This window comes from Aquarana catesbeiana, linkage group LG08 (genome assembly GCF_042186555.1).
Source record: "Aquarana catesbeiana isolate 2022-GZ linkage group LG08, ASM4218655v1, whole genome shotgun sequence".
NCBI lineage: Eukaryota > Metazoa > Chordata > Amphibia > Anura > Ranidae > Aquarana > Aquarana catesbeiana.
The window spans coordinates 275,562,120-275,589,398 of record NC_133331.1 but is presented as its reverse complement, the minus strand read 5'-3'; the positions used below and the strand labels follow the sequence as shown (position 1 = coordinate 275,589,398).

General features: G+C 43.6%; 1 protein-coding gene across 2 annotated transcripts; it reads right to left on the bottom strand.

Moving 5' to 3' along the window:
• Positions 1-462: 462 nt before the first annotated feature.
• On the bottom strand, positions 463-27,192 carry LOC141106521 (uncharacterized). Of its 2 annotated transcripts, XM_073597355.1 has the most exons (8): positions 27,032-27,192; positions 23,259-23,344; positions 22,560-22,658; positions 22,338-22,435; positions 19,744-19,855; positions 13,858-13,949; positions 12,416-12,515; positions 463-7,419 (listed from the first exon to the last, which is right to left on the bottom strand). In XM_073597355.1, the coding sequence occupies exons 3-8, from the start codon at positions 22,591-22,593 to the stop codon at positions 6,149-6,151; spliced, it is 1,707 nt and encodes a 568-aa protein (XP_073453456.1). In that variant the 5' UTR covers positions 22,594-22,658; positions 23,259-23,344; positions 27,032-27,192; the 3' UTR covers positions 463-6,148. The 2 variants fall into 2 exon arrangements, with proteins under 2 accessions (XP_073453456.1, XP_073453455.1); XM_073597354.1 differs by lacking the exon at positions 23,259-23,344.
• Positions 27,193-27,279: the final 87 nt, after the last annotated feature.

Sequence of the window (27,279 nt, the reverse complement as noted above, 5' to 3'; positions counted from 1 at the left end):
CTATAGATATCACAGAAGTACAACCTATGAACATACATACACACTGCATATAACATACATACAACATACATATGCATTGCATACAACATACATACACATTGCATATAACATACATACAACATACATACAAAATCACATAATTCTCTGGTGACATCCAAGGATTCCCTGTGCCCCCGCTCCTGCCAGTGGTGTTTGTTTTCACCCTGAGGGCAGTTCACCCGATCCATAGACACATCTCTAGCCCATCTCCATACCAACAGGGCACAGCATGTGTGACTTCGAAAAATGACATGATACCCGCTGCACATTGTTTATATCTCTGTATGTGAATGGGGCCTAAAGAAGGTAGGTTGAAATTGTATTTTTTTTTCCTTTCTAACACAGGAGGTATGACGGGTGACAACAACAATGTAACTGGAGTTCTACTTGAATGTTTGAATCACAGACATGCCGGTCCACACGTCTGGAATAAACTTTATTTCACACCTGTTAGGTGTCATACTTCACAAAACATGTCAAGTGCTCTTAGGGTGTTTAAAGAATGTATTTAGAAAAACAGGTAGGTGTACAGGTACATAGGCATTGTCTACATTTGTGACTTTTTAGAACCAGTTGACACCAGGATCGCGCAGGAACGCATGCCATGTTCCCATTTAATACCCACGCATTTTGATTCTGCAGCCCATTAATTTCGCAGAAAAATTTGGAAAAAAGTGGTGCATGCACTAATTTAAAAAAATGCGCTGCATCAAATCTCATGCTACTGCGGTACCCTGTGGTTTTGTGTCCACAAATGCACTGTGTTTGCAATCTGAGTTTTGGGTGTCATTAACAATACATTGGGTTACTTAAGCCACATATGCTTACTTGGGTTGAGTGGCGATTCCTAATTAAGACGGTGCAGCAAACACGCCTTTCCCGCACTTGCATGCAGATCGCAAGGGCAGAGTGTACGAAGGTGGTGCAGAATAAGATATACCTCTATGTCTAAGCTCCGGTGAGCTGGGCGAAACGCGCCAGTGCATGGTCTCTGGAGTAGCGTCGACTGAGACCCCCACATATGCTTACTTCAGTTGAGTGGCGATTCCTAATTAAGGCGGTGCAGGAAACACGCCTTTCCCGAACTGCGTTCTGGTGTGAACTGCCTTAGGTTTTTAGAGATTAAAAAATAACAACATAGAAAAGAAAATGGCTGCATAGATATGCAGCCCACACTCGTTCATGACTATATACAACAAATTTCCCAAAATTCGTTATTTGGTCATGTGGGGCATTTCCCTGCGAGGTCCAGGAGAACCATGACATTCGTTCGATGCACAATGATCACAAGGGAAAAATGACAACCTTTATGATATATCTCGAGTCATTAAAGTAGAACTAAAGCCAAAACTTTTTTTTCCATTTTGGATAGAGTAAAGGAAAAGCCACCTTTGTCCCATTGGGGAGATTCACTTCCTGTGCCATAGCCGAAACAGGAAGTGAGGGAATCCCTGACTGTCGCCAGAACTTGTTTCCCCTTTGGAAGATTTCACCTCTGTTTCCCTTTTCTGGGGACAATCCAAAATGTGGGATTTTCTTTTACTTTCACTCTTAGTGATAATGGGAGGCAGGACCAATAGAGAGGATGAATCTCCCTAATGGGGGGGACACAGACAGCAATGAAAACCTGACAGGGGTTCTAATCCTTTTTCACTCTATACAAAACTAAAAAAAAAATGTTTTGCCTTTAGTAACACTTGAAAGGAAGTACACTCCCAGTAACCCTGTAAGAAACTTTGTATGTTCAGTTCCCTATTTTCTTATGTATGTTATTGCAGAAGTGGGTTTGGTTCCTATGATGCTGGGGAATACCACCAAACTGTAGGTAAAACAATCCTCTGCTGCCAACTGACTTCTGGTACAGCTCTGCATAGAAACTAATCAGCTTCCATTTTTTTTTCTTGTCAAAGCTTAATTGAACAAGCTGAAGTTAGAAGCTGATTGGCTACCATGCACAGCTGTACCAGATTTTGCACTCCAAGTTTAGTAAATCAATCCTTTTGTGTGCTCAGCTCTTTCTGCTCAGTTGCGTGCTGCTGTATTCATGTATACAATGGCAGTCAAGGTGTAACGGGGATTACAATCTCAGCAAGAGCTTGCTATTAAGCTCCTAGAAGACAAATGTGTGTACTGACACACGTGGCAGCCCTGAGTCAGAACAATGTCTCATTTTTGTACGATTTAGCAGTGGATTTTTAAAATTTATTGGACCAGCCCACTTGATTGTGATATTTTAGCACTGAGTTGGTCCCATTTAACGTTTCTGGGGAAACTCCTTTGATCTGGTCACCCAGTTGGAGTAGCAAATCTCTCCTCCAAATGCAGCAGTTATAAAGCCCATACCCAAGAAAAGGTCCTCTGCAAGCTGAAAGTCGATCTGATTGACACTCAGACAGCGTTAAGGGTTTTTGACCCATTTCACATAAAAGAGCTTGACCTGCCGCTCCATTGTGGGAGGAAAAGTAACGCCCCTCTGCGACTTAATGGCACAGTGTGCTAGCATGCACCACATACTAGCACATTATGACAGACTTACCAATAAAACGGATCTCTCCAGTGTGCCAGGGTTTCCATCGTCACCCGGTCTTCCTTTTGGGTTTGCGGGATCTGGCCGTTTGAATGGCTGAGCCAAGATGACGTCACTCCAACGTGACTTCACTGGCTGCAGGCTTGTGAATATTTCCTAAACCAGTAGTGCCCAACCTTTTGGAGAGCGAGGGCCACTTAAGTGATTTAACCACTTGCTTACAGGGCACTTTTACCCCCTTCCTGCCCAGACCAATTTTCAGCGCTGTCGCACTTTGAATGACAATTGTGCGGTCATGCTACACTGTACCCAAATGACATTTTTATCATTTTCTTCCCACAAATACAGCTTTCATTGGTGGTATTTAATCACTGCTGAGTTTTTTATTTTTTGTTAAAAAAAATGAAAAAAAAAAGACCGAAGTTTTATATTTTGTTATAAAATTTTGCAAAAATATATTTTTCTCCTTCATTGATGGGCACTGATAAGGTGACACTGATAGGTGGCACTGAAGGGCATTGATAGGTGGCACTGCTAGGTGGCACGGATGAGCCTCCAATGGGCACTGATTGTCACCACTGGTGGGCACTGATAGGTGGCACCGATTGGTGGCACTGGTATGCACTGGTGGGCACTGGCAGGCGGCACGGGTGGGCACAGATGAGGTGGCTGTGGCTCTTCCTCTTCGGGACCTTTGTCCTTTTCAATCGGCTTTTTTTTTTCTGACAGCGTGAGGAGAAAAAAGGGATTACGATCTTCTATTTACATCACGTGATCAGCTGTCATTGGCTGACAGCTGATCACATGGTTACATAGTTACTGTAACTATGTAATATGTAACATAGTAGGTGAGGTTGAAAAAAGACATAAGTCCAACCTATGTGTGTGATTATATGTCAGTATTACATTGTATATCCCTGTATGTTGTGGTCGTTCAGGTGCATACCTAATAGTTTTTTGAAACTACTGATGCTCCCCGTTGAGACCACCGCCTGTGGAAGAGAATTCCACATCCTTGCCGCTCTTACAGTAAAGAACCCTCTACGTAGTTTAAGGCTAAACCTCTTTTCTTCTAATTTTAATGAGTAGCCACAAGTCTTAACTCCTTTCTGCGAAAAAAGTTTTATTCCTATTGTGGGGTCACTAGTCCGGTATTTTTAAATTGAAATCATATCCCCTCTCAAGCGTCTCTTCTCCAGAGAGAATAAGTTCAGTGCTCGCAACCTTTCATCATAACTAAGATCCTCCAGACCCTTTATTAGCTTTTTGTCCTTCTATGTACTCGCTCCATTTCCAGTACATCCTTCCTGAGGACTGGGGCCCAGAACTGGACAGCATACTCCAGGTGCGGCCGGACCAGAGTCTTGTAGAGCGGGAGAATTATCGTTTTATCTCTGGAGTTGATCCCCTTTTTAATGCATGCCAATATTCTGTTTGCTTTGTTAGCAGCAGCTTGGCATTGCATGCCATTGCTGAGCCTATCATCTACTAGGACCCCCAGGTCCTTTTCCATCCTTGATTACCCCAGAGGTTCTCCCCCCAGTGTATAGATTGCATTCATATTTTTGCCACCCAAATGGATCGGCCCCTTACTCCGTACTGTGATCAGCTGAGTCTCATTGACTCTGTGATCACAGAGCGCTCCACAGCACACGGGGGCGTGCAAAAGGGAAGACATCATATGACGGCGTCCCGGCAATGTAGGTCCGCGCTGTGCCTGTCATTCGGCTATACCGCGGACACGAGGAGGTTAAAAACTAGTTGAGGGGCCACAATGAAATGATTCAGAATTTAGAATTTTTTATTTTGAGTAGCATAATGAACGTTTTGCTTTTGCAGCCGCTGAATGCCGGCGGGATGGAGAGGAGGGGAAGCTGGATTTTAGCGGTTGCAGGAGGAAAATGGAGAGGATCCATTTATGTATATGCCACCCCCACAGCTCTCCAAGTGTAAAACAGAATATGAGAGGGAGCCTGCACGTGGCCACCATTGTGACCCCTGATGCTACATCATTGGTTGGGGGTGGGGGTGTTAAAAACATGTCTCAACTATGGGGTTTTACTGCCCCCAAATTGCACATGTAAGCAAGCCCTTACTATCCTGAGCCCCTGATAAGACTGCTTTCACATGGTTTACCTGCACCACGGATGCAGCGCAGTGCACCTCCGGCTTTCCTGCCAGTTAGCTGCACTTTGCCATAAGCGTCTATTATATCTTGCGGGCCTGGTGCAATTTCTAAAAGTGCACCCAAACTCCTGCATTCAGAAGTTTTGGTGCGCTTTCAGAAAGCACACCAAACCAGCAGGATAAAAAGAAGTGTGCTTCCCTGGTTTGAGGTCGAGGGCCACATCAAAGGGCTCCGAGGGCCACCGGTTCAGCACCCCTATCCTAAAAGGTGCACATATAGCAGATAGTCATTGTACCTACAGGTAAGCTTTATTATAAGCTTATCTGTAGGTACAAGCGACCAAGCAGAGTTTAGTACTGCTTTAATGCCCACCTAGCCAGCATCACATACTCCCCTTTCCTTTGCTCCCCTGTCACTCCGCTAAGCCACCTGGAATGGGAAAGGAAGGGCAATGCAAAAAGATACTTCCATGATGGCATCCCCAGTCTTCAGTTCTGACGAATCATGAAAGGAACCCCAATGCAAGTTCTGAGTTGCTCTAATCTGAGCTTACACAGGGCTAAAGGCTCTTTACTGCCCCCATGTGAAAGCACTAGGCCAATCATAGTGTACCAGTATGGACTGAGTCACATGCCCCTCTATACCTGCAAGTACTGTGCTTTCTTTGTCTGGCAGGGAAGAGAAAGAAATCTATGTGCTGCTGGGGAAGGTGGCAATAAAGTGACTTTGCTGCTAGTTTAAAAAATATTTAAAAAAGGAAGACGTTCCTGCAAAAGGATTAGTACCTACCCTCCCCACCACCTACTCTGCTGATCTCCACTGTGTGCAACAGCTACTGAAAACTCTTCCACAGCTGACACTTCCCATGCAAGGTTCCATCCTCGGGTCCCTGTGTTATGTCACCGTGCAGTAAAGATGCTGGGATCAGGAGATGGAATTACAGTACCCAGCAAGGGACCAGGAATCTGATCCAGCCTGAAGTGTGTGCGATGCACAAGTCAGTGTAGTGGTTGAGGACAGCGGGGATCTTTTGCTTGGTCGGCAGGAGGCTTAAACATTACCTTGCTAGCAGCTACAGTGCAGGACCCTTGCTCTCTGTGTAAAAGCAGTGGTCTCCCTGCAGAGGTCTATGGTCTACAGGGAACTTTGCTGAGAGGGTGTGTCAGACCTCAGAAGAGAGACCTCTGCTTCCCCACAGAAAGCAAGTGTCCTTCTCTGCAACTGCTGGCATGACGACAGATTTTTCTACTTAGGCTGTGGCTGCTTTAGAAAAAAAAACTAGTACACTAAACATCTTTTGTTGTGTTGAACTTGAAATGTATTTTAGTGGATTTAAATCAAGGGTTCATTTAGTTTTCTTTTTATTCTGATTCCACATCCAAGTACACCTAAGCTTGCACGGCTTCCTTATACTCCCACAGGAAGCGCTCATCACTCGTAATTACAGTTATTCCTTACAGTTGGGGTAAGAAAGGGGAATTGCCTGGATCCTGGGCGTGAACTCGTTTAGTATGCTTAACCAGATCTGATTTATCGGTAAAAGCCTTCCCGCAATAGTAGCAGGAATGGGGGCGATCGCCAGTGTGAATCCTGTGATGTATGGTGAGGTAGGACCGATCGGTAAAACACTTCCCACATTCCAAACAGGTATATGGCTTCTCCCCAGTGTGAACTCTTTCGTGTCTGAGAAGTGACGACTTGCGGGAAAAACATTCGCCGCATGCAGAACAGGAAAAGGGCTTTACCCCGGAGTGAGTCTTCTGATGCGTGATAAGGTGGCCAATCTGGGTAAAACATTTACCGCATTCAGAGCACGAATAGGGCTTCTCAGCCGTGTGAGTCCTCTCGTGGTTGGTGAGGTTTGACCTGTCAGCAAAGCACTTCCCGCACATGGAGCAGGAAAACGGCTTCTCGCCCGTATGAATTCTCTGGTGTCTAATAAGTTGGTACTTCCAAGAAAAACATTTCCCGCACACCAAACATGCGTATGGTTTCTCCCCCGTGTGAGAACTCTGATGTGAAATGAGGGTGTCCTTACGGGAAAAACACTCTCCACACTCGGAACAGGAAAAAGGCTTCTCGGATGTGTGGCTTCTCTCATGGGTGATCAGAGATGACCTTTCGGTGAAACACTTTCCACATTCCAGGCAAGAGTATGGCTTCTCGCCGGTGTGAACTTTTCCGTGCCGAAGAACGAACGATTTCTGGGAAAAACTTTTACTGCAAATGGCACAAGAGTAAGGCTTCTCTCCCGAATGAGTCCTCTGGTGCCTTACAAGATCTGACCGCTGCGTAAAACACTTCCCGCACTCTGAACATGAAAAGGGCTTATCGCCGCTATGCCTCGTTTGATGTCTCCGAAGGAAAGATTTTTGGGCAAAACACTTTCCACACTCAGGACATGAATATGGCTTCTCCACCGGGTGCGTCCTTTGGTGCGAAATGAGTTCTACTTTCTCAGCAAAGCATTCGCCACACTCAGGACACTGGAAGTTTTCACCCTCTTTATGGGCTGTAGGATGGGCAATGGGGGGTGAGATATCAGAAAAGCCCTCCTCACATGTAGAGGGATTGGAGGATGGATCTATGCTGTGATGTAATGGGTGGATTTTTGGGAGATTGGATTTTGTTCCTGGATGACCTTCTGTGACATCATCATCTTCTATTTCACCTTGTGGGAAGCCAATGGGATGTCTCCCTTTATTGCACCTTTTGTATTGTCCATCTGAAGGAAAAAAGGCAAGACAAATTATTTTTATCTTTTTTTAAAAACCAAATTTATAGCCTTTAATTATTTACTAAGGAGTAGTGAACAATAATACTATCGATGTGGGTTAATACTTGAAAAAAAAAACTTCTGTGTATAGTTTGTTATTATTTATACATATGGGCCAGCCATATTCACTCACTACATACAGTTGTGCTCAAAAGTTTCAAAAATTTGAATGATAACAAAAACTTTTCTTTCACTCATGGTTATTATTTGGCTGAAGCCATTCATTATCAATCAACGGTGTTTACTCTTTTTAAATCATAATGGCAACAGAAACTACCCAAATGACCCTGATCAAAAGTTTACATACCCCAGTTCTTAATACCGTGTTTTTGCCCCTTTAACATCAATGACAGCTTGAAGTCTTTTGTGGTATTTGTGGATGAGGCTCTTTATCTTCTCAGATGGTAAAGCTGCCCATTCCTCTTGGCAAAAAGCCTCCATTTCCTGTAAATTCTTGGGCTGTCTTGCATGAACGGCACGTTTGAGATCTCCGCAGAATGGCTCAATGATATTGAGGTCAGGAGATTGAGATGGCCACTCCAGAAGCTTCACTTTATTTTGCTGTAGCCAATGACAGGTTGACTTGGCCTTGTGTTTTGGATCATTGTCATGTTGGAATGTCCAAGTACATCCCATGGGCAGCTTCCTGGCTGATGAATACAAATGTTCCTGCAGTATTTTTTGATAACATACTGTATTCATCTTGCCATCAATTTTGACCAAATTTCCTGTGCTTTTGTAGCTCATATAGCCCCAAAACATCAGCGATCCACCTCCGTGTTTCACAGTAGGAATGGTGTTCCCTTCATTATAGGCCTTGTTGACTCCTCTCCAAATGTAGTGTTTATGGTTGTGGCCAAAAAGATACATTTTGGTCTCATCACTCCAAATGACTTTGTGCCAGAAGGTTTGAGGCTTGTCTCTGTGCTGTTTGGCGTATTGTAGGCGGGATACTTTGTGGCATTTGCATAGGTATGGCTTTCTTCTGGTGACTCGCCCATGCAGCCCATCTTTCTTCAAGTGCCCCCTTATTGTGCATCTTGAAACAACCACCTCACACGTTTTCAGAGAGTACTGTATTTCACCTGAAGTTATTTGTGAGTTTTTCTTTGCATCCCGAACAATTTTCCTGGCAGTTGTGGCTGAAATTTTAGTTGGTCTACCTGACCATGGTTTGGTTTCAACAGAACCCCTCATTTTCCACTTCTTGATTAGAGTTTGAGCACTGCTGATTGGAATTTTATACAATTATATACAGTATATACAGTACTACCTTTTCCCACAGATCCCTTGACAATTCTTTTGCTTTCCCCATGACTCAGAATCCTGAAACGTCAGTGCAGCACTGGATGAAAGATGCAAGGGTCTGTCAGGAGTCCAGAAACTCATTGGCCTTTTATACACACATACTAATTACAAGCAAACAGATAACAGGTGAGGATGGTTACCTTTAATAGCCATTCAAACCCCTTTGTGTCAACTTGTGTGCATGTTATCAGGCCAAAATCACCAGGGTATGTAAACTTTTGATCAGGGTCATTTGGATATTTTCTGTTGTCTTTATGATTTAAAAAGAGTAAACACAGTTGATTGACATTAAATACCTTCAGCCAAACACTAACCATGAGTGAAAGAAAAGTTTTTTGTGTTATCATTCATATTCTCTGAAAAATGGCCAAGAAATCATAAATTCTGCCAGGGTATGTAAACTTCTGAGCACAACTGTATTTAGACTCAATGGTTGTGTTTTACTACTCCTTCTCACACGGCAAATCTATGAGTCCGACGACTCACTGAAAACCATGCACTCCCTGTGTGGCTGATATCTTAGCAACTCTGAAGCAGGGAGCCAGGAATTGCATGTGTGTGCTCCCTCTAATGCATTGGTGGTCAACTTGAATATAACAGCGGGCCTCCATTGTGGCCCCCAACAATTCCCCAGCCCTTCCCTATGGTCACACAAAAGCAGCGTGTTTTTGTGCATTAGGCCTTGTTCACATCGGGCAGTTTAATCCGTGCCCCATGCAGGACTGTGTTTTACCGGCATGGGGATGCACAGGTCCCCTGACAACATTTGGTCACAATGAAAGGTGATAAATACGGATTTTAACTCGTAAGCAACAAGTGTCAGAAAAAGGCCAGGTCTTGAAGAGTTTAAGGGGGGACTCTAAATTGGGACACCTGATGCAAGTGGCACTTTGATTGGGACACCTGATGTCATAACTGAAACTTGATAATAAATTATGTTGACATGCTATAGGAATTGTACATGTCTCAGTTTTTGATACGTACAGTGACTACAATCTAAGACAAATTTGACTGGACCTCCTTGAATTTTAATTTCATAGCCCCTGCTATACAGAGCATGGTCGACCTCTAATGATCTGGGGGTCCAAGAGTCCAGTAAGCAGCGTGTGTTACTGTTGGTGTTGGGAGGAATACTAAGTGACACTTATAAGAATTTTGAAGCACTATATCTTTAGCTTGGACTATGGCGCTTTAGTTTACAAAGGATTTTGTTTATTCACTTTATGCATGTTTCACTTTTAATGTCCTAATTGTTATAGGGACAGTGCACCTTTTTTTTTTGTATATAGGAGCACAGTTGAGTATACAGACGGCTTTCCCATTTTATCTGTGATTTTTGTACTAAGCGTATATCCTTTTTATATCATGCTCAGGTGTTGCGTGCATCCCCATGCTGGCAATCCCATAGTTGTCAGTTGGGAGGGTGCACGGATGTCACATTGGGATCGGTCGCTTTATCCGTGCAGCTGCTGCATCCCAAATGACAACTATGGGACTGCCAGCATGGAATGCACGCAACACCTGTGCACCCCCATGCCTGTAAAACATGGCCCTGCACGGGGGCACGGATTAAAATGCTCCATGTGAACAAGGCCTATACAGTATCTCACAAAAGTGAGTACACCCCTCACATTTTTGTAAATATTTTATTATATCTTTTCATGTGACAACACTGAAGAAATGACACTTTGCTACAATGTAAAGTAATAAGTGTACAGCTTGTATAACAGTGTAAATTTGTGTCCCCTCAAAATAACGCAACACACAGCCATTAATGTCTAACCCATTGGCAACAAAAGTGAGTACACCCCTAAGTGAAAATGTCCAAATTGCACCCAAAGTGTCAATATTTTGTGTGGCCACCATTATTTTCCAGCACTGCCTTAACCCTCTTGGGCATGGAGTTCACCAGAGCTTCACAGGTTGCCACTGGTGTCCTCTTCCACTCCTCCATGATGACATCATGGAGCTGGTGGATGTTGGAGACCTTGCACTCCTCCACCTTCCGTTTGAGGATGCCCCACAGATGGTCAATAGGGTTTAGGTCTGGAGACATGCTTGGCCAGTCCATCACCTTTACCCTCAGCCTCTTTAGCAAGGCAGTGGTCATCTTGGGGGTGTGTTTGGTGTCGTTATCATGTTAGAATACTGCCCTGCGGCCCAGTCCCTGAAGGGAGGACAAAATGCTCTGCTTCAGTATGTCACAGTACATGTTGGCATTCATGGTTCCCTCAATGAACTGTACTTATGCAGCCACAGGCTATGACACTCCCACCACCATGCCAAGACACACTTGTCTTTGTACTCCTCACCTGGTTGCAGCCACACACGCTTGACACCATCTGAACAAATACGTTTATCTTGGTCTCATCAGACCACAGGACATGGTTCCAGTAATCCTATCCCAATCTTAGTCTGATTGTCTTCAGCAATCTGTTTGCGGGCTTTCTTGTTCATCTTTAGAAGAGGCTTCCTTCTGGGACGACAGCCATGTAGACCAATTTGATGCAGTGTGCGGCGTATGGTCTGAGCACTGACAGGCTGACCCCCCCACCCCTTCAACCTCTGCAGCAATGCTGGCAGCACTCATACGTCTATTTCCCAAAGGCAATCTATGGACATGACGCTCAGCATGTGCACTGAACTTCTTTGGTCGACCATGGTGAGGCCTGTTCTGAGTGGAACCTGTCCTGTTAAACCGCTGTATGGTTTTGGCAACTGTGCTGCACCTCAGTTTCAGGGTCTTGGCAATCTTCTTATAGCCTAGGCCATCTTTATGTAGAGCAACAATTCTTATTTTCAGATCCTAAGAGAGTTCTTTGCCATGAGGTGCCATGTTGAACTTCCAGTGACCAGTAAGAGAGAGTGAGAGCGATAACACCAAATTTAACACACCTGCTCCCCATTCACACCTGAGACCTTGTAGCACTAACGAGTCACATGACACCGGGGAGGGAAAATGGCTAATTGGGCCCAATTTGGACATTTTCACTTAGGGGTGTACTCACTTTTGTTGCCAGCGGTTTAGACATTAATGGCTGTGTGTTGTGTTATTTTGATGGGACAGCAAATTTACACTGTTATACAAGCTGTACACTCACTACTTTACATTGTAGCAAAGTGTCATTTCTTCAGTGTTGTCACATGAAAAGATAGAATAAAATAATTACAAAAATGTGAGGGGTGTACTCACTTTTGTGAGATACTGTAAGTGCATTGTGTTGAATTACACAGCTCATTAAAAATGAATGGACTGCAATGCACTGATGCCTGAAAATGTCCTGCTGTATTTTTTGCAACACACTGCACTGCGTACTGAAGAGAAAGCTGGAGTCATCATTGGTGTCAGTGGTGCAATAAATCCCCCTAGCAATGGTGCAATGGCAGTACTATTAAACACTTCACCCCCAACATAGGTGGTCAGGGATAGTTCCATTCACCTCCCTCCTTCCCTAGTGCTCAGTAGTAGTGTTATTTATCCCCTTCCCCCTGGTGGTGGTCATTGACCCCCTGTCAACACCCCCACCACCACCGTATTGGTGATCAGTGCAGGATTTTTTTTAACACCCCCTCCCCCAGCATTGGTGATTAGTGCCGATGTTTGTTTCACCCACACGGATTTAGTGTTTTTCCTCACCTGTTCCAATCTCTACAAGAATTTCCTTTTCTTTCTGCTGCTCATCCCCCTTTACATCCGTCTCCTCTTCTTTTACTTTAATACAAATTACTTTTTCCTCCTGTATAACACAGAATAAATAATAAACGACAGGAAGTAAGATGAAGTAGATGGTCCAGACCAACTAAACGCAGACACGCATCAGCATAAAAATATCCCTTTAACCAAAAAAATTCAGTGTTAAGCCGGCCATAGATGGATCAAATCTCGGTTGGTTCAGCAGGGACCGGCTCAGATTCAATCTATATATGGGCAAGCTGGTTGTACTGAAGTCGATCCATCGATCAACTTCAGTACAACCAGCCTGTCAAATTGGTTATAATGTTTACATTCAGCAGTGCAAGTTTTCACTACCCCGGCCACACCTATGCATAGACTTCTATGGGGCTGTATGAAGTAGAAGGTGCAAAGCCAGCTACTCGTTCATCCAGGAATGAGTATTTTATTAATGGAGGTAGAGTACAGCAGATACAAAGGTTTATGCATTTGGCCTATAACCTTAATCATAGCCATAGGTCGAAACGCGCAAGTCTTTGTGTCTGCTGTACTCTACCTCCATTAATAAAATAATCATTCCTGGATGAAGGGCTTGCCGGCTTTCCATCTTCTACTTCATGCTGTGTCTGGGTGTTAGGAAGACACCACAGTTTAGGTCAGATCAGGGAAAGGGAAAAAAAGGATAAATGTAAGTATTTGGGAGATGTCCCACTACTTCCTCTTAAATGTTATCATTGAGGACATGAACAGCAACAAAAACTTGACACCCAGCATATAGTATGCATACAATTGGGTGGATTTACTAAAGGCAAATAGGCTGTGCACTTTGCATTCATTTTCCCCAGAGCTTAGTGAATGTGGTGAAGCTCTGCTGTTTTCCATCATCCAATCATGTGCAAGCAAAAATGCTGTTTTTTTTAATTATTTTATTTTTTATCTTGTACCCGCTAAGCTCTGGGGAAAAGGTCGTTTTTTATTTTTAATAAATTTGCAAAGATTTCAAACAAACTTCTTTCATGTTGTCATTATGGGGTATTGTTTGTAGAATTTTGAGGAAAATAATGAATTTAATCCACTTTGAAATAAGGCTGAAACATAACAAAATGTGGAAAAAGTGAAGCGCTGTGAATACTTTCCGGATGCACAGTATTCTGAGCTATGCATGCGCAGCTCAGTTTACATTCAGGCACACTCGCTGTGTGCCAGGATGATTGCATTCCTACGCATGTGTGATGTCATCCTGCATTGGCCAATCAGCATGGCTGAAGACTGGCACCCGGAAGAAGCTGGGGACAAGATGCAGGCATCGGTGAGGGACCTCGTGGGTGTCAGACTGCTGGAACAGAGGTAAGTATCTTTGCCTTTATTTGCACACACAACAAACAAGCACAACTTTTCCCATCTACCTGATCATCCTCTGATACCTCCTCATCTTCTTCTGTGGAATCCTGGGAATCCAGAGGACATCTATCTGGGGTATTTTTGTTGTCAGATCCATCTGTCGTGACATAAGGGTAAAATAATAACACTGTATTATGTATTGTAAGAAAATACATGCTGGGCTCTAAGGTGGAGTCAGCTTCGAGACCCCAGAGACGTCTCATAGCTTTTATATTCATATCAGCAAAAAAAAAAAAATTCATTGGAACAGCTCAAGAATAAAATTTCCTGGATTACGATTAATGAGTGAATGTCAGCGATTTTGAAACATAATATGCGGATGTTTGAGAAAGTTTGATGGTCAAGTACCTGATGGGGGATCCAGGATCCGTACCTGATTACAGCAGTTTCAGGATGGTGGGATTCGGCGTGCGAGGTCATACTCTACTTTCCCTCTCAACCTTTCCCCTCTCCTCTTTCTCTCTTCACTGTCTTTGCTCTTTTATTTCTTAGGTCTTCTCGCCTACTCCCTCTCTAAACCTAGAAAAGCTCCTACTAACTCAGAGTGAAGACCGGCTTCTGGGTGACGAGGGATGAGTCTACCTTTTCCTAGAGGTATAGGTCCTCTTCCACAAACATATACAGTTACTAACAAGGGCATCTCCAAGCCATTATGGTTTACGCTACCAAGACCTCCTGCTCTCAAACTCCCTTGTCACCTCTTCCCATGTTCGCCTTCAAGACTTCTCCAGAGCCTCTCCCATCCTCTGGAATGCTCTACCCCAATCTATCAGATTTTCTCCTACTTTATCCACTTTCAGATGATCCATGAAAACTCATCTCTTCAGAGAAGCCTATCTGGCCCCCACCTAACAACTGTACATTTATCTTCTCAATCAGCACATCACCCACAGTTATTACCTCTTGTATCTCTTGACCTTCCCTCTTATGCCCCGTACACGCGGTCGGATTTTCCGACGGAAAATGTTCAATGTGAGCTATCTGTTGGAAATTCCAACCGTGTGTAGTCTCCATCGGACATTTTCCATCGGAATTTCTGACACACAAAATTGAGGAGCTGGTTCTCAAATTTTCAGAGAACAAAATCCGTTGTCGTAAATTCCAATCGTGTGTACACAATTCCCATGCACACAATTCCATGCATGCTCGGAATCAAGCAGAAGAGCCGCACTGGCTACTGAACTTCATTTTTCTCATCTCGTCGTACGTGTTGTACATCACCGCGTTCTTGACGTTCGGAATTTCCGACAAGATTTGTGTGACCGTGTGTATGCAAGACAAGTTTGAGCCAACATCCGTCGGAAAAAATCCTAGGATTTTGTTGTCGGAATGTGCGATCGTGTGTACAGGGCATAAGGTTGTAAACTCTAATGCCGCGTACACACGGTCGGACTTTTCGTCTACAAAAGTCCGACGGACGCCGACGGACTAAAGCTGGCTGACAATCTGATCGTGTGTGGGCTTCCCCGGACTTTCAGCGGACATTTCCAGCCGCAAATCTGACGGACTTTAGATTTGAAACATGCTTCAAATCTTTACGTCGTAACTCCGCCGGACCCAGAATTCCGCTCGTCTGTGTGCTAGTCCGACGGACAAAAACCCATGCTAGGGCAGCTATTGGCTACTGGCTATCAACTTCCTTATTTTAGTCCGGTGTACGTCATCACGTACGAATCCGTCGGATTTTTGTGTGATCGTATGTAGGCAAGTCCGTTTGTAAGAAAGTCTGCCGCAAGTCCGCCAAAAGTCCGACAAAAGTCAGTCGAAAGTCTGTCGGACGGGCTATCGGACTTTTGTAGCCGAAAAGTCCGACCGTGTGTACGCGGCATAAGGAGCAGGGCCCTCTGATTCCTACTGTATTAAAGTGTATTGTATTTGTACTGTCTACCCTCAAGTTGTAAAGCACTACGTAAACTGTTGGCGCTATATAAATCCTGTATAATAATAATAAATAATAATTTACAAGCTGACCCCAAGCTTATGAGCGCGATTTGTAATTGCTCTGATGTTTATCGCACAGTTAGCCCAACATGTGCCTTGTTAATTCATCATTTAGAGTTCTGAACAAGTTATGGGGTTACCGCTTGCTATGGGATCACTCGTGCAGGCTCGATCCCGAGCTGGGCTGTGTGCGTCTATTGAAACACATAGTATGGCTCGGCCCCACCCCCTTCCCACGGGATTTGTTTGACAGCAGCAGGAGCCAATGGCTCCTGGTGCTGCCTTTGTGTCCACTGCGCACAACGCTGGATCGAGATTGGCTCAGAAGAGTAATTAAAAGGGGGCTGGAGAGGGAACCAATCACAGAAGGTTTTTTTACCTTAATGCAGAGAATGCATTAAGGTACAAAATCTTCTGCCTTTACAACCACTTTAACTCCTTCGCTGCCAGAGCCATCTTTGCATTTTTTTTGCACACGCAAAAAAATTTTTTTAGCCCTGAAGATTACATAAACCCCCCAAACATTATATATCTTCTGAAATCAGACACCCTAGCGAATAAAATAGTGGTAGTTTCAATTTTTTACGACACATGATATTACCGCAAAGGTAAAATTTCAGTAAACAAAATGCACTAGAGTAAATTTTATGGCACACAAACGCAATAAATTACCCAATTGCTTAGTAAAATATAAAGGAGGAGGTTGCGTCAAAAAAAGTTTTGGGGGGGGATTTTATATGCTTGGGTATAAACTTTACATTTTTACTATTTTAAGAAAAAATGTTTTTGCTTAACATTTTTTTTTTCATCACATACGGGACAAAAAGTCCCGTATGTGATGATTTTTGGGTGACAGGTTCTCTTTAACTACTTAGTTACCAGGCACTTACACCCCCTTCCTGCTCAAGCCAATTTTCAGCTTTCAGCTCTGTCTCTGTTTAAATGACAATTGTGTGGTCATGCTACACTGTACCCAAACAGAATTTTTATCATTTTGTTCCCACAAATAGAGCTTTCTTTTTGTGGTATTTAATCACTTCTGCGTTTTTTTATTTGTTGCTAAACAAATAAAAAAAGGCCTAAAATTTTGAAAAAAAAAAAAAAAAAGTTTTTCTTTTGTTTCTGTTATAAAATTTTGTAAATAAGTTAGTTTTCTCCTTCACTGACGGGCACTGATAAGGCAGCACCGATGAGGTGGCACCAATGAGGTGGCACTGATGGGCACTGACGATGGGCACTGATAGGCGGCACTGATGAGCACTGGTAGGCAGCACTGATGGGTGGCACAGATATGCAACACTGATGGGAATTGATAGGCAGCACTCATGGGTGGCACTGGTGGGCACTGATAGGCGACACTGATAGGCTGCACTGATGGGTACTTATGGGTGGTACTGCTGGGCACTGATAGGTGGCACTGCTGGCACTGATATGTGGCCCTGATTGATGGCATTGATAGGCATCACTGATTGCACTGGCACTGGCAGGCATTGGGGATGGGCACTGATTGGCAGCTGCCTGGGCACTGATTGGCATATCCTTGGTGGATAGCCACCACACTGGATACCTGGTGATCCAGTGTGGTGGCTATCTCTGGTGGTCCTGGCGGCATCCAGGTGGTCCTGGGTGGGCATCCGAGGGGGGCCTGCGCTGATAAACAATCAGCACAGACCCCCTCGTCAGGGGAGCAGCCGATCGGCTCTCCTCTACTCGCGTCTGTCAGATGCCAGTGAGGAAAAGCCGATCAATGGCTCTTCCTGTTTACATCGTGATCAGCCCTGATTGGACACGGCTGATCACGTGGTAAAGAGGCTCCGTCAGAGGCTCTTTACCGAGATCAGTGTAGCGGTGTGTCAGACTGACACATTGCACCACCGATCGCCACGATGCACGCCCCCACGGGCACGTGAGATCGGTCGCTCTGGAGGGCCGTCATATGACGTCCACCCAGAACGAGAGCCACGCCGCCCAAGCCGTCATTTGACGGCCGGCGGGCAGGAAGTGGTTAATGTGTCTAAACAAAAACAAATAAGCTTACATCAGCAGATAACAGAAAACAGCTTTTTTCCAAAAATAACATAAATAAAACTATATACAAAAAAATATATAATTTTATTGTCAGTAAACTACTAAATTACGCAAAACACAACCCTACATCCGAAAAGAGAAAGGGGTTGTAGAACTTTATATGAAGTACACTACTAAGTTGAACGCAACAATCAGTATAACAGTTATACCCATATACTACAACTAGGTGAGAGTGTTCGGGATCTTTTATGTTCCCCCTCTTTCTTTCTTGTTTCATACTTTCCTTTTTACCCTCGTATCATTTTGGCATTTCTGTTCTATTATAGATACCCCCAAATCTTCATCTGCTCCTTATGAGTGGTATTATAACCACGAAACGCGTAGAGCTTTCCAATGATGCTACGTCACAGTGTCCACGTGCAATATCTGTATTTTATTATAGTCTATTTTAATGAATCAATTTCATCTTTGTTATCATGTTTATATGTTACTGGTACAACTTTAGTCTACATACCCAAGGTCCATTACTATGTATATCATGTTGGAATAATTATGTATAATCATGAATTGTTTAGATGATATCTATAAAGACCTATTATTATTTTTATATCTTTCTACTATTTTACATGTGTATGTACGCCCTTTGTAAATAAACAATCATCATACTGATTGGTTCGTTCAACTTAGTAGTGTGCTTCATATAAAGTCCCACAACCCCTTTCTCTTTTCGAATATACCAGGGATGGAGGTATATGAACTACCATAGTCATTGCCTCATATAAAGTCCCAATCTCCTTTCTTGTTCTCAACAACCCTACATCCACCTAAACACACCCTCAGGATAAGAAACGATCAAACATTGATCCCATGCATACAGCCTTTTTCCAAAAATTGGATCTTACCAAAATCTAAGGGACATGAAAGGATAGAAATGAAAGCCGTACACCCAGAGACTGACAGACAGCAGTTACGGGGGGACACAACATTCCTGCACGCATTTGTCCAGGTCTCCTGCTGCCACCTGTCCTTCTCAAGACCCCAAATCTTCCCAACCTCACCCAGAATGTTGTGCACCATCACCTCGTCAGGAAGGACTTTTTTCAGAGTGGAAACCTGACACCGTGCATTCCTCGTGAAGTAACGGACTACTAAGCAAACTAGAAAAGGTGTCTCAAAATTAAAATCCCAGTGAGTTTGAAAGGCCCCATAGGACCACTCTGCGTAACTCAAAGGAAAGGGATACCCAGAGCCCCACCCATCCACTTATAAACTTCTAGATTGAAGGGGCACTGAAGCAAGACATGGTCCATCGTCTCCTCCACCCCACCACACTCCACTCTTGGACAACCAAGACTGACGAGCTTGTCTGTGTAAAAGCCCCCACTATAAGGTCCGTACAAGGTATGAGCCTAGCAGCAAACGGGTTAAAGAAGTCTGTTCACCTTTTTCTCTTCCTGCAGCAGCTGCTCCCAGCCACCACAAGAGGGAGCTGCAGAGAAGACAAACTACAAATGTGTAGAACTCAACATACAACAGGCAATCTGCTGAGTATGGCAAACCTGTGGATAATTTATTTCCAATATTTCTATAATCTAGACATGTGCGCCGACAAAAAATTTGTTTCGTTTTGTTCCGTTTCGTATTAGAATTAATTTTCGTTAGGTTCGTTAACTTTTCGTAACAATTACGAATGTTCGTTAGGAATTTGGATCCGAAATTCGTAAACGAAATTTCGTACAAAATTCGGAAGCATAGCAATTCGTATTTCGGATCCTCCCGAATGTACGAATTTACGGAAATTTGTAAGAATTTTCGATTCGTACGAAACTAATCGCACATGTCTACTATAATCCACAGTGCTGTAAAGTGCACGTCGGTGGATTGATATCCCATACTTCCAGCGTTTGGTGTTTATTACTCACCTGTGCTGATCTCTGGAGGACTTTCCTCCTCCTTACATGGATCATCACCCATCACATTCATCTCTTCTGCTTCTTCTTTCACTTCAACTTTGATGCTGTTAATATCTTCATCCTGCATGGCACAAAATAATACACATTAAAGAATGATACACAGAACATTGTATGCAGTTTAGTATAATACGGCTTTTTTTTATGAATCATCATAAAGATAGGAGAGGTATTTTAGTTATGGCTGGAGCCCGGTGGTCTCAGTCACTTACACATGCGGGAGTATAAATACCTGAATTTGGCCTGGCATCAACCTGTTAAAATGCCTGTACAGCAGAGCTTAGAGTGGGAGATGAATAAGCAGCACAAGGAGCCAATCAGTTGCGCTGCAGAGCTCATGTGCTAACAAGGGACATGCTGATAGGAGGAGACAGCAAAGTGACAGAGAGATGAACTCAACAGCCTGCTTCCCTTTTTAACATCCAATCACAGGCTGGTATAATGTAACAAAAATGGAAATTGAGGCGCCACACCACTGTTAAGAGGTCCAGATACAACTTCGTTCCAAAAAAAAAGGTTGACAAGCCAAAGTGTATTCAACGCATTTTGGAGGTTAAAAAAACACCCTGTTCATCAAGGCTTGACTGAAAGCAATGTGGATGGACTAGAAGTGAAATGAACCTTTAATGTCATTTCTTCCACTGTACTTACAAGCACAGGCTTGGGTTTGGCAGCCAAGGCCTGTGCTTGTAATCACACAAAGGACACTTCTCCATTTTATTCACATTGTTTTTAATAAAGGTCAAATCAAGCGATTGTTTTTGGACCCACGAAACGTGCTGGAACCTTTGGATATACTTTTTGAATCGTCTCCTTGGCCTTTATTGGAGTAAAGTTGTATCTGGGCCTCAAGCCAAGGAGACCGTGGAGATCCTCAGGGGTGTGGAAGCCACCTGCCCGGGAACCAGGTCATTTACACCAACATCAATACTTTCAAGTGATTGTAAACCTCAGACATGAAATGTAAACAAAGCATATCCCTTTATAGTGTGTACTTGTCTCAATCCAGAGCACTAAGTGTTGCTTCTGTCTGCTGCTTCGTTCCTCAGCTATCTGTATGGGTCACTTTTGGCAAGTTTTCCTGACACCAGGAGATAAAAGGTGACAGAGGAAAAATCTCCTGTACACAGCCAGTAATTGACATTCTCAGCTTTGTTCCTGTGTGCTGTGTGAAAGGGGGGGGGGGTGTCTCTTCCCTCCAATCAGCTCTCAGAGCTCTCCTCACTGAGCTCTGCCGAGTGTAACTTCAGCTCCCAGCCCCCTGCTTTCTGAAAGCTCAGAGAAGCTGTATACATTCTGGATACACCGCAACTATTTATAGCCCATGGGACTTTTATCGAGTCACAACACAAAGGTAAAATATAACATACCTCCCAACATTTTGAGATGGGAATGAGAGACACCTACTAGCAAACGTATGTAGGCATAGGACACGCCCCCTGCCACACCCCCTTAAAGGAGAATTAATTTTAAAAAAAGGTTAATTAAACCCACAAGGGACTTTTTTTACCACTACTATTCATTTATATTATCTTTTAATATTTACAAATGTAGCAATTTAGAATTTGGATGAAAGGTTTAGCACTGGGAAACACTTTTTGAAAGATAAAAAGTGCATTTTATATACAACTATATAGATCAGACCAAAATGAGGGACAAATGAGGGGGAAAGAGGGACAGAGGGACATCCAAATCAGGGACAGCTGTGAGCTATGATATAAGACAATGTTTATAGATTTTGAACGGATGTAAAGAAGAGAAGACTGTAGATAAACAGGTAAAACCTATGTAGGAGGATTTGTTTAATCTTCGTGTATCACCTTAGGCCAGTCACTTCACTGGGTATATGTAATAGTTTACAACCACTTTCATACAGCGACACCAATAAGATATTCATATGGGTCCAGTGTTATCCTTCCACTTTCTTCGACACACTCAGGGTGTTACCGAACTGTAGCTGAGAAAAATCAGCTCTCCTGCCCCGCCAGTAGGGGCTGTGCTGTGTGCCAGAGCTGTGTAAATCTCAGGACTGGATGGACAGAAATACACATTCCTTGACTGGTAAAACAGTATTACATACTGTATATTTAGCTGTGATCCTGGAGTACAGCTTTAAACACATATGTCAGTCATTGTATGGATTAAAAAAAACATATGGGTAGCGATAGCTTCTAAATATCAACAAAGATCTGACAAAATGGGCACATCAAGATGTCAATTTTTATCCACTTGACCCCCAAACCAGCACCCTGCAGCCCTTCACAGGTAACAGCAGAACCACAATGCAGCCAAGATGGAATGGAAGTAGCTAATCAGTAAACTTTGAATACATAGTTACAAGCCAAACCAAGAGTATAACAACTATTGCAGAATATATTTGAAGTCAAGTCTTCAAAGTCCCCGGGGAACTTCAAAAGTGCATTGGTTAAAAGCAGATTGTGGAATGGAAGTTGCCATTGTCATCAGGAGAAAGGATTGGTAGATGTGTGCAGATCAAATAAAGCTGAAGCACTATATTACTAGATAGGACCCTCAACCCAACGTACCTGATCCTCCTGAGGGATCTCCTGATGTTCCTGTGTGGAGTCCCGGGAATACAGAGGACGGGGACATCTCTCGGGGGGATTTCTGTTACCGGATCCATCTGTAGGAAACACACACACTGACTGAATACATTGTTTATATGTCTTTATATCAGAGGATGTGTGTATCTAGGTGGATACTCAATACTCTTCTCTTCTTTACAAGAAATGAAAGTCTCCTCTTACCCGGTGATGTGAGGGGTGGCCGGTTCTCCATCATGGCGTCCTTCTACAGATCCTTGGGTCCTACATAATCCTACAACTAGATGTATTTTTTTTTTTTACCTGCAATTGGGAGAAAAAATTGTTTCTAAGGATTCAAAGCCTACATATACATAAAGGATAAGAGACATAAATAATCCAAAGGCAAAAAAGAGCTCTATGGAGATTAGAAAAAAAATAGGTTTTAGCTTTTAATATCCAACCAGTGAAAGACTTGTCTGCTATCATACATATAAAAAAATCTGACTGTACAACCTCTAAACAATTTCCTTTAGGGCTCTTTCGCACTGGTGCGCTTTTGCCACACTAGAACGCACCTTTCCAGTGCAAGAAAAGCACATCAAAATGATTCCCCCCTTAAATCCTATGTAACTTTTCACATTGCTGTGCTTTTTAAAAGCACACCAAAAATGCATCAAAAAAGCACTAAAAACACACCAAAACGCACCACGGGAGTGTTTTTGAGGTCACATGACAATTTCTTTAAAAAAGTTGCCAGTTGCTAAGAAGCCAGCAGCTGCCGGTGTCCTTAACAACCAGTGAATAGCCGGTTTTGATGCGTTTCAGATTGAGAGGTCTCTAGGTCTTGGCTAAATATCAACATAAGTCGAGGGTCTTGCTTTATAGGACCCAGTCAGTCCATGGGCTCTGGAGAAGGTGTACCTGCCAAGCAGGTCCCTCTTGTGGAAGCAGCGTGGGTTGGCACCGTCTTGGCTGGAGAAGTGGTATGTGATACTGCGCCACGGAATCTACAAACAGAATGCAAGTAAAAAGTAAGGCAGGTGGGTGCCCTGATAATCCAAAAAAGAAAAGAAGGAATTGCTGCCTCTACATATTACTACCACCTAAGTGGAGCAAAAGGATGGATTGAAAAGGTGTAGATGTGGCGCTATTCCTCTTGAAGAATACAAGTGGGAGCCAAGTGGTGGTAAGAACTTATTAAAGGTTGGCCCTACCAACGAGATCAGAAACTGAAAATAATACTTGAAGTGAAAAAACCTTAATCAATGAAGTTGGGGTGTTGTACTACACCCTCTGCCTATACCAAAATCAAGAGAGTAGGGGGGTGTAGGGGATAGTTTGAATCTCCCTAGTATTGAAATATATATTGATTTTTAAACCAAGTGTTAATGTGTTAGACCCGCTGTGATGGCAAAAATGGCCTTATACAGGTGTATAGGACTCCTATCCTCTATAACGTCAGCACATATTGCGTGACAGTTTACCCTTGCACACCCCAGGGGGTGTAACACACTAGTTAGTCACAATTTTGTTTGTGTTTTTCACATCAGGATGTAGCACATTGCAATTTTGCAACATATATATTTTTTTCTACTCACTCATGTAGTAGGTAGAGGTTGTAACACATTAACACCTGTATTAGCGCCACATCTACACCTTTTCAATCCACCGCCTTGGCTGGAAGCTGGATTGTCTAGGTCGAGTGCTGTGGAGAAGAATTGGTTGATCCCGAGTTCAGATGCATCTCTCTCCTGCTCTCTGCTGGTTGTTAAGGAGCTGCTATTCACTGGTTGGTAAGGAGGCCAGCGGGTGTCGGCTCCTTAACAACCAGCTATCCACTGGTTGTGAAGTATGCCTGTGGGTGCTGGCTCCTTAACAACCAACTTTTCACTGGTTGTTAAGGAAGCCCACGGGTGCCGGCTCCTTAACATCCAGCTATTCACAGGTTGTTAAGTATGCCCGTGGGTGCTGGCTAATTAACAACCAAGTACCCTTTGGTTGTTAAGTATGCCCACGGGTGCCGGATCCTTAAGTAACGCCAGTGGGTGCCAGCTCCTTAACAACCAGCTATTCACTAGATGTTACGTATGCCCAGAGGTGCCAGCTCCTTAAAAACCATATATATAAATGGTTGTTAAGGATGCCAGGGGATGCCGACTCCTTGAAAATGAGTTATTTAATGGTTAATAAGGATGCTGGCGGGTGTCAGCTCCTTAACAACCAGCTATGCACTGGTTGTTAAGTATGCCCACAGGTGCCAGCTTCTTGATAACCAGCTACTTAATGGTTGTTAAGGACACTGGTGGCTGCTGGCTCCTTGACAACCAGCTTTTTAATGGTTGTTAAGGATGCTGTCAGGTACCAGCTCCTTGACATCCAACTATCCACTGATTGTTAACCACATCAGCCCCGGAAAGGATTTACCCCCTTAATGACCAGGCCATTTTTTTTGCAATATGGCACTGCGTTACATTTTTACTGACAATTTCGTGGTCGTACGACGTTGTACCCAAATAAAATGTCTTTTTTTCCCCCACAAATAGAGCTTTCTCTTTTGGTGGTATTTGATCACCTCTGCGTTTTTAATTTTCTTGTGCTTTAACCACTTCCATACAGGGCATTTTCACCCCCTTCCTGCCCAAGCCAATTTTCAGCTTTCAGCGCTGTCGCACTTTGAATAACAATTGCGCGGTCATACACCATTGTGCACAAATTAAATTTTTATCATTTTTTCCCCACTAATAGAGATTTCTTTTGGTGGTATTTGATCACCCCTGCGGTTTTTATTTCTTGTGCTATGAACAAAACAAGAGTGACAAGTTTGAAAAAAAACACAATATGTTTTACTTTTTGCTATAATAAATATCCAAATTTTTTTTTTTTTTTTTAAACAAATTTTTTCCTCAGTTTAGGCCGATACGTATTCTTCTACATATTTTTGGTAAAAAATATCGCAATAAGCATATATTTATTGGTTTGCGCAAAAGTTTTAGCGTCTACAAAATAAGGGGATAGATTTATAGCATTTTTATTATTTTTTTTTTTTTTACTAGTAATGGCGGCGATCTGCGATTTTTTATCGTGACTGCGATATTGCGGCGGACACATCGGACAATTTTGACACATTTTTGGGACCATTCACATTTATACAGCGATCCGTGCTATAAAAATGCATTGATTACTGTATAAATGTGACTGGCAATGAAGGGGTTAACCAGGAGGGGGCGCTTTAGGGTTAAATATGTTGCTAGGGAGGTGATTCTAACTGTGGGGGGAGGGGACTCACAAGGGGAGGAGACCGATCGGTGTTCCTCTGTACATGGAACACACGATCGGTCTCCTCCCATCTGACAGGACGTGGATCTGTGTGTTTACACACACAGATCCAAGGTCCTGCTCGGTTACCGGGCAATCGCGGGTGTCCGGCGGACATCGCGGCCGCCGGGCATGCGCACCGGGGCGATGCAGCGGGCGCTCGTGCGGGCCGCCGGCAGCGCGCGCGCACGCCCCCTGGGCTGCCTGGAAGGCTGCGCCATCATATGACGGCAGCCCAGAACAACAGCTGCTCCGTCCCGCCGTCATGGGCAGCAAGTGGTTAAACAAAAAAAGAGCGACAATTTTGAAAAAAAAACCCAATATTTTTTACTTTCTGCTATAAACCATATCCAATAAAAATATGTAAAACATTTAATTTCTTCATAAATTTAGGCCAATTTGTATTCTGCTACATATTTTTGGTTAAGAAAATCCTAATTAGCGTACATTGATTGGTTTGTGCAAAAGTTATCGCATCTACAAACTATGGGAGAGATTTAGGGACTTTTTTTTTTTTTTTTTACTAGTAATGGCAGCCATCAGTGAGAAAGTGGCCTTTGAGTTACCAAAACTATATGAGGACCTACCTAAACTATACAATCAATTTGTATCCAGTCAGGCAGGCCCTTACAGTACAAAGCTGATAGATCTAAAAGGAGATTGTACAATCAGATTGTAATGCTCTCCCTCAGGCCCATCTCACTGTGGCTGATGGTCACATGTGCTGTGACAATTATTATGGAGCCCCAGCTTTGGTCTGGCTTTTATGTCATCGAGAATAAGGATGAGCTCCGGCGTGTTCGCACACTCCACGTGCCGCGCCCGCCAAGAAGTCGGCACTCCGCTGCCATAATTACAGGCAGTGAGACATTTTCCCGATGTGCGGCTGCAGAGATGGAGAAATGTCTCACTGCCTGTGATTAGCGCAGCGCCGACTTCCTGGCGGGCTCGGCACGTGGAGTGTGCGAACACGCCGGAGCTCATCCTTAATCGAGAACAGGAGAGATGGCGGGGGGAGCACGCCATGTTGGGCGGAAAATATTTGCAGGTCGCACAGCAGATCCATATCACTATATTGGATCTCAGAGGGTAGAAGACACTTTTGGGTGACGCAGCCATTTGATGATAGTAAGAAACAACAATAAATATGAATACAGAGATCAGGCATGTTAGTTGGACTGCCATTACAATATGTTTTACTATGATAAGAGGATCATGATCATAATAGGATGAAAAAACAATTTTAACAACAATCACTGTCCATTCACACACCACTGTCTGCCCTGTGTTTACATGACAAGGTCACATGACCCCTACCCCCAGCCAGTCCATAGAGAATGCTGCGCCCCCCTTCTCTCGTAATAAAAAGACATTATTACCTCCTCCTCATTGGGCACACACTCCTCAGCCTCACACTCCTCCAGGAGGGTTCTGAATTCTGATACTGTTACTGCTCCTTTGCTCCTCTGGACTACAAAAACATGGCCGCCGCCCCCTCCTTGCACTGAGGACACTTCCTGCTCTCACACATCAGACGGTCGCCCCCTAGTGGATTTACACTGAGGGCTAGAGATGTTTGGCCTCGTCTCCAAGTGTCTCTATAGCAACCAGGAAGCAGCCGTGGAAC

What these genes read in the sequence shown, in the direction of transcription:
- LOC141106521 (XM_073597355.1), bottom strand. Translation starts at nt 22,593, where the DNA reads ATGATGGAGAACCGGCCACCCCTCACATCACCGG. An exon ending in AGATCCCTCAGGAGGATCAG is followed by an intron (nt 19,856 to 22,337) that starts GTACGTTGGGTT and finishes TGTGCCATGCAG; the next exon opens with GATGAAGATATTAACAGCAT. An exon ending in TCCTCCAGAGATCAGCACAG is followed by an intron (nt 13,950 to 19,743) that starts GTGAGTAATAAA and finishes ATGTCACGACAG; the next exon opens with ATGGATCTGACAACAAAAAT.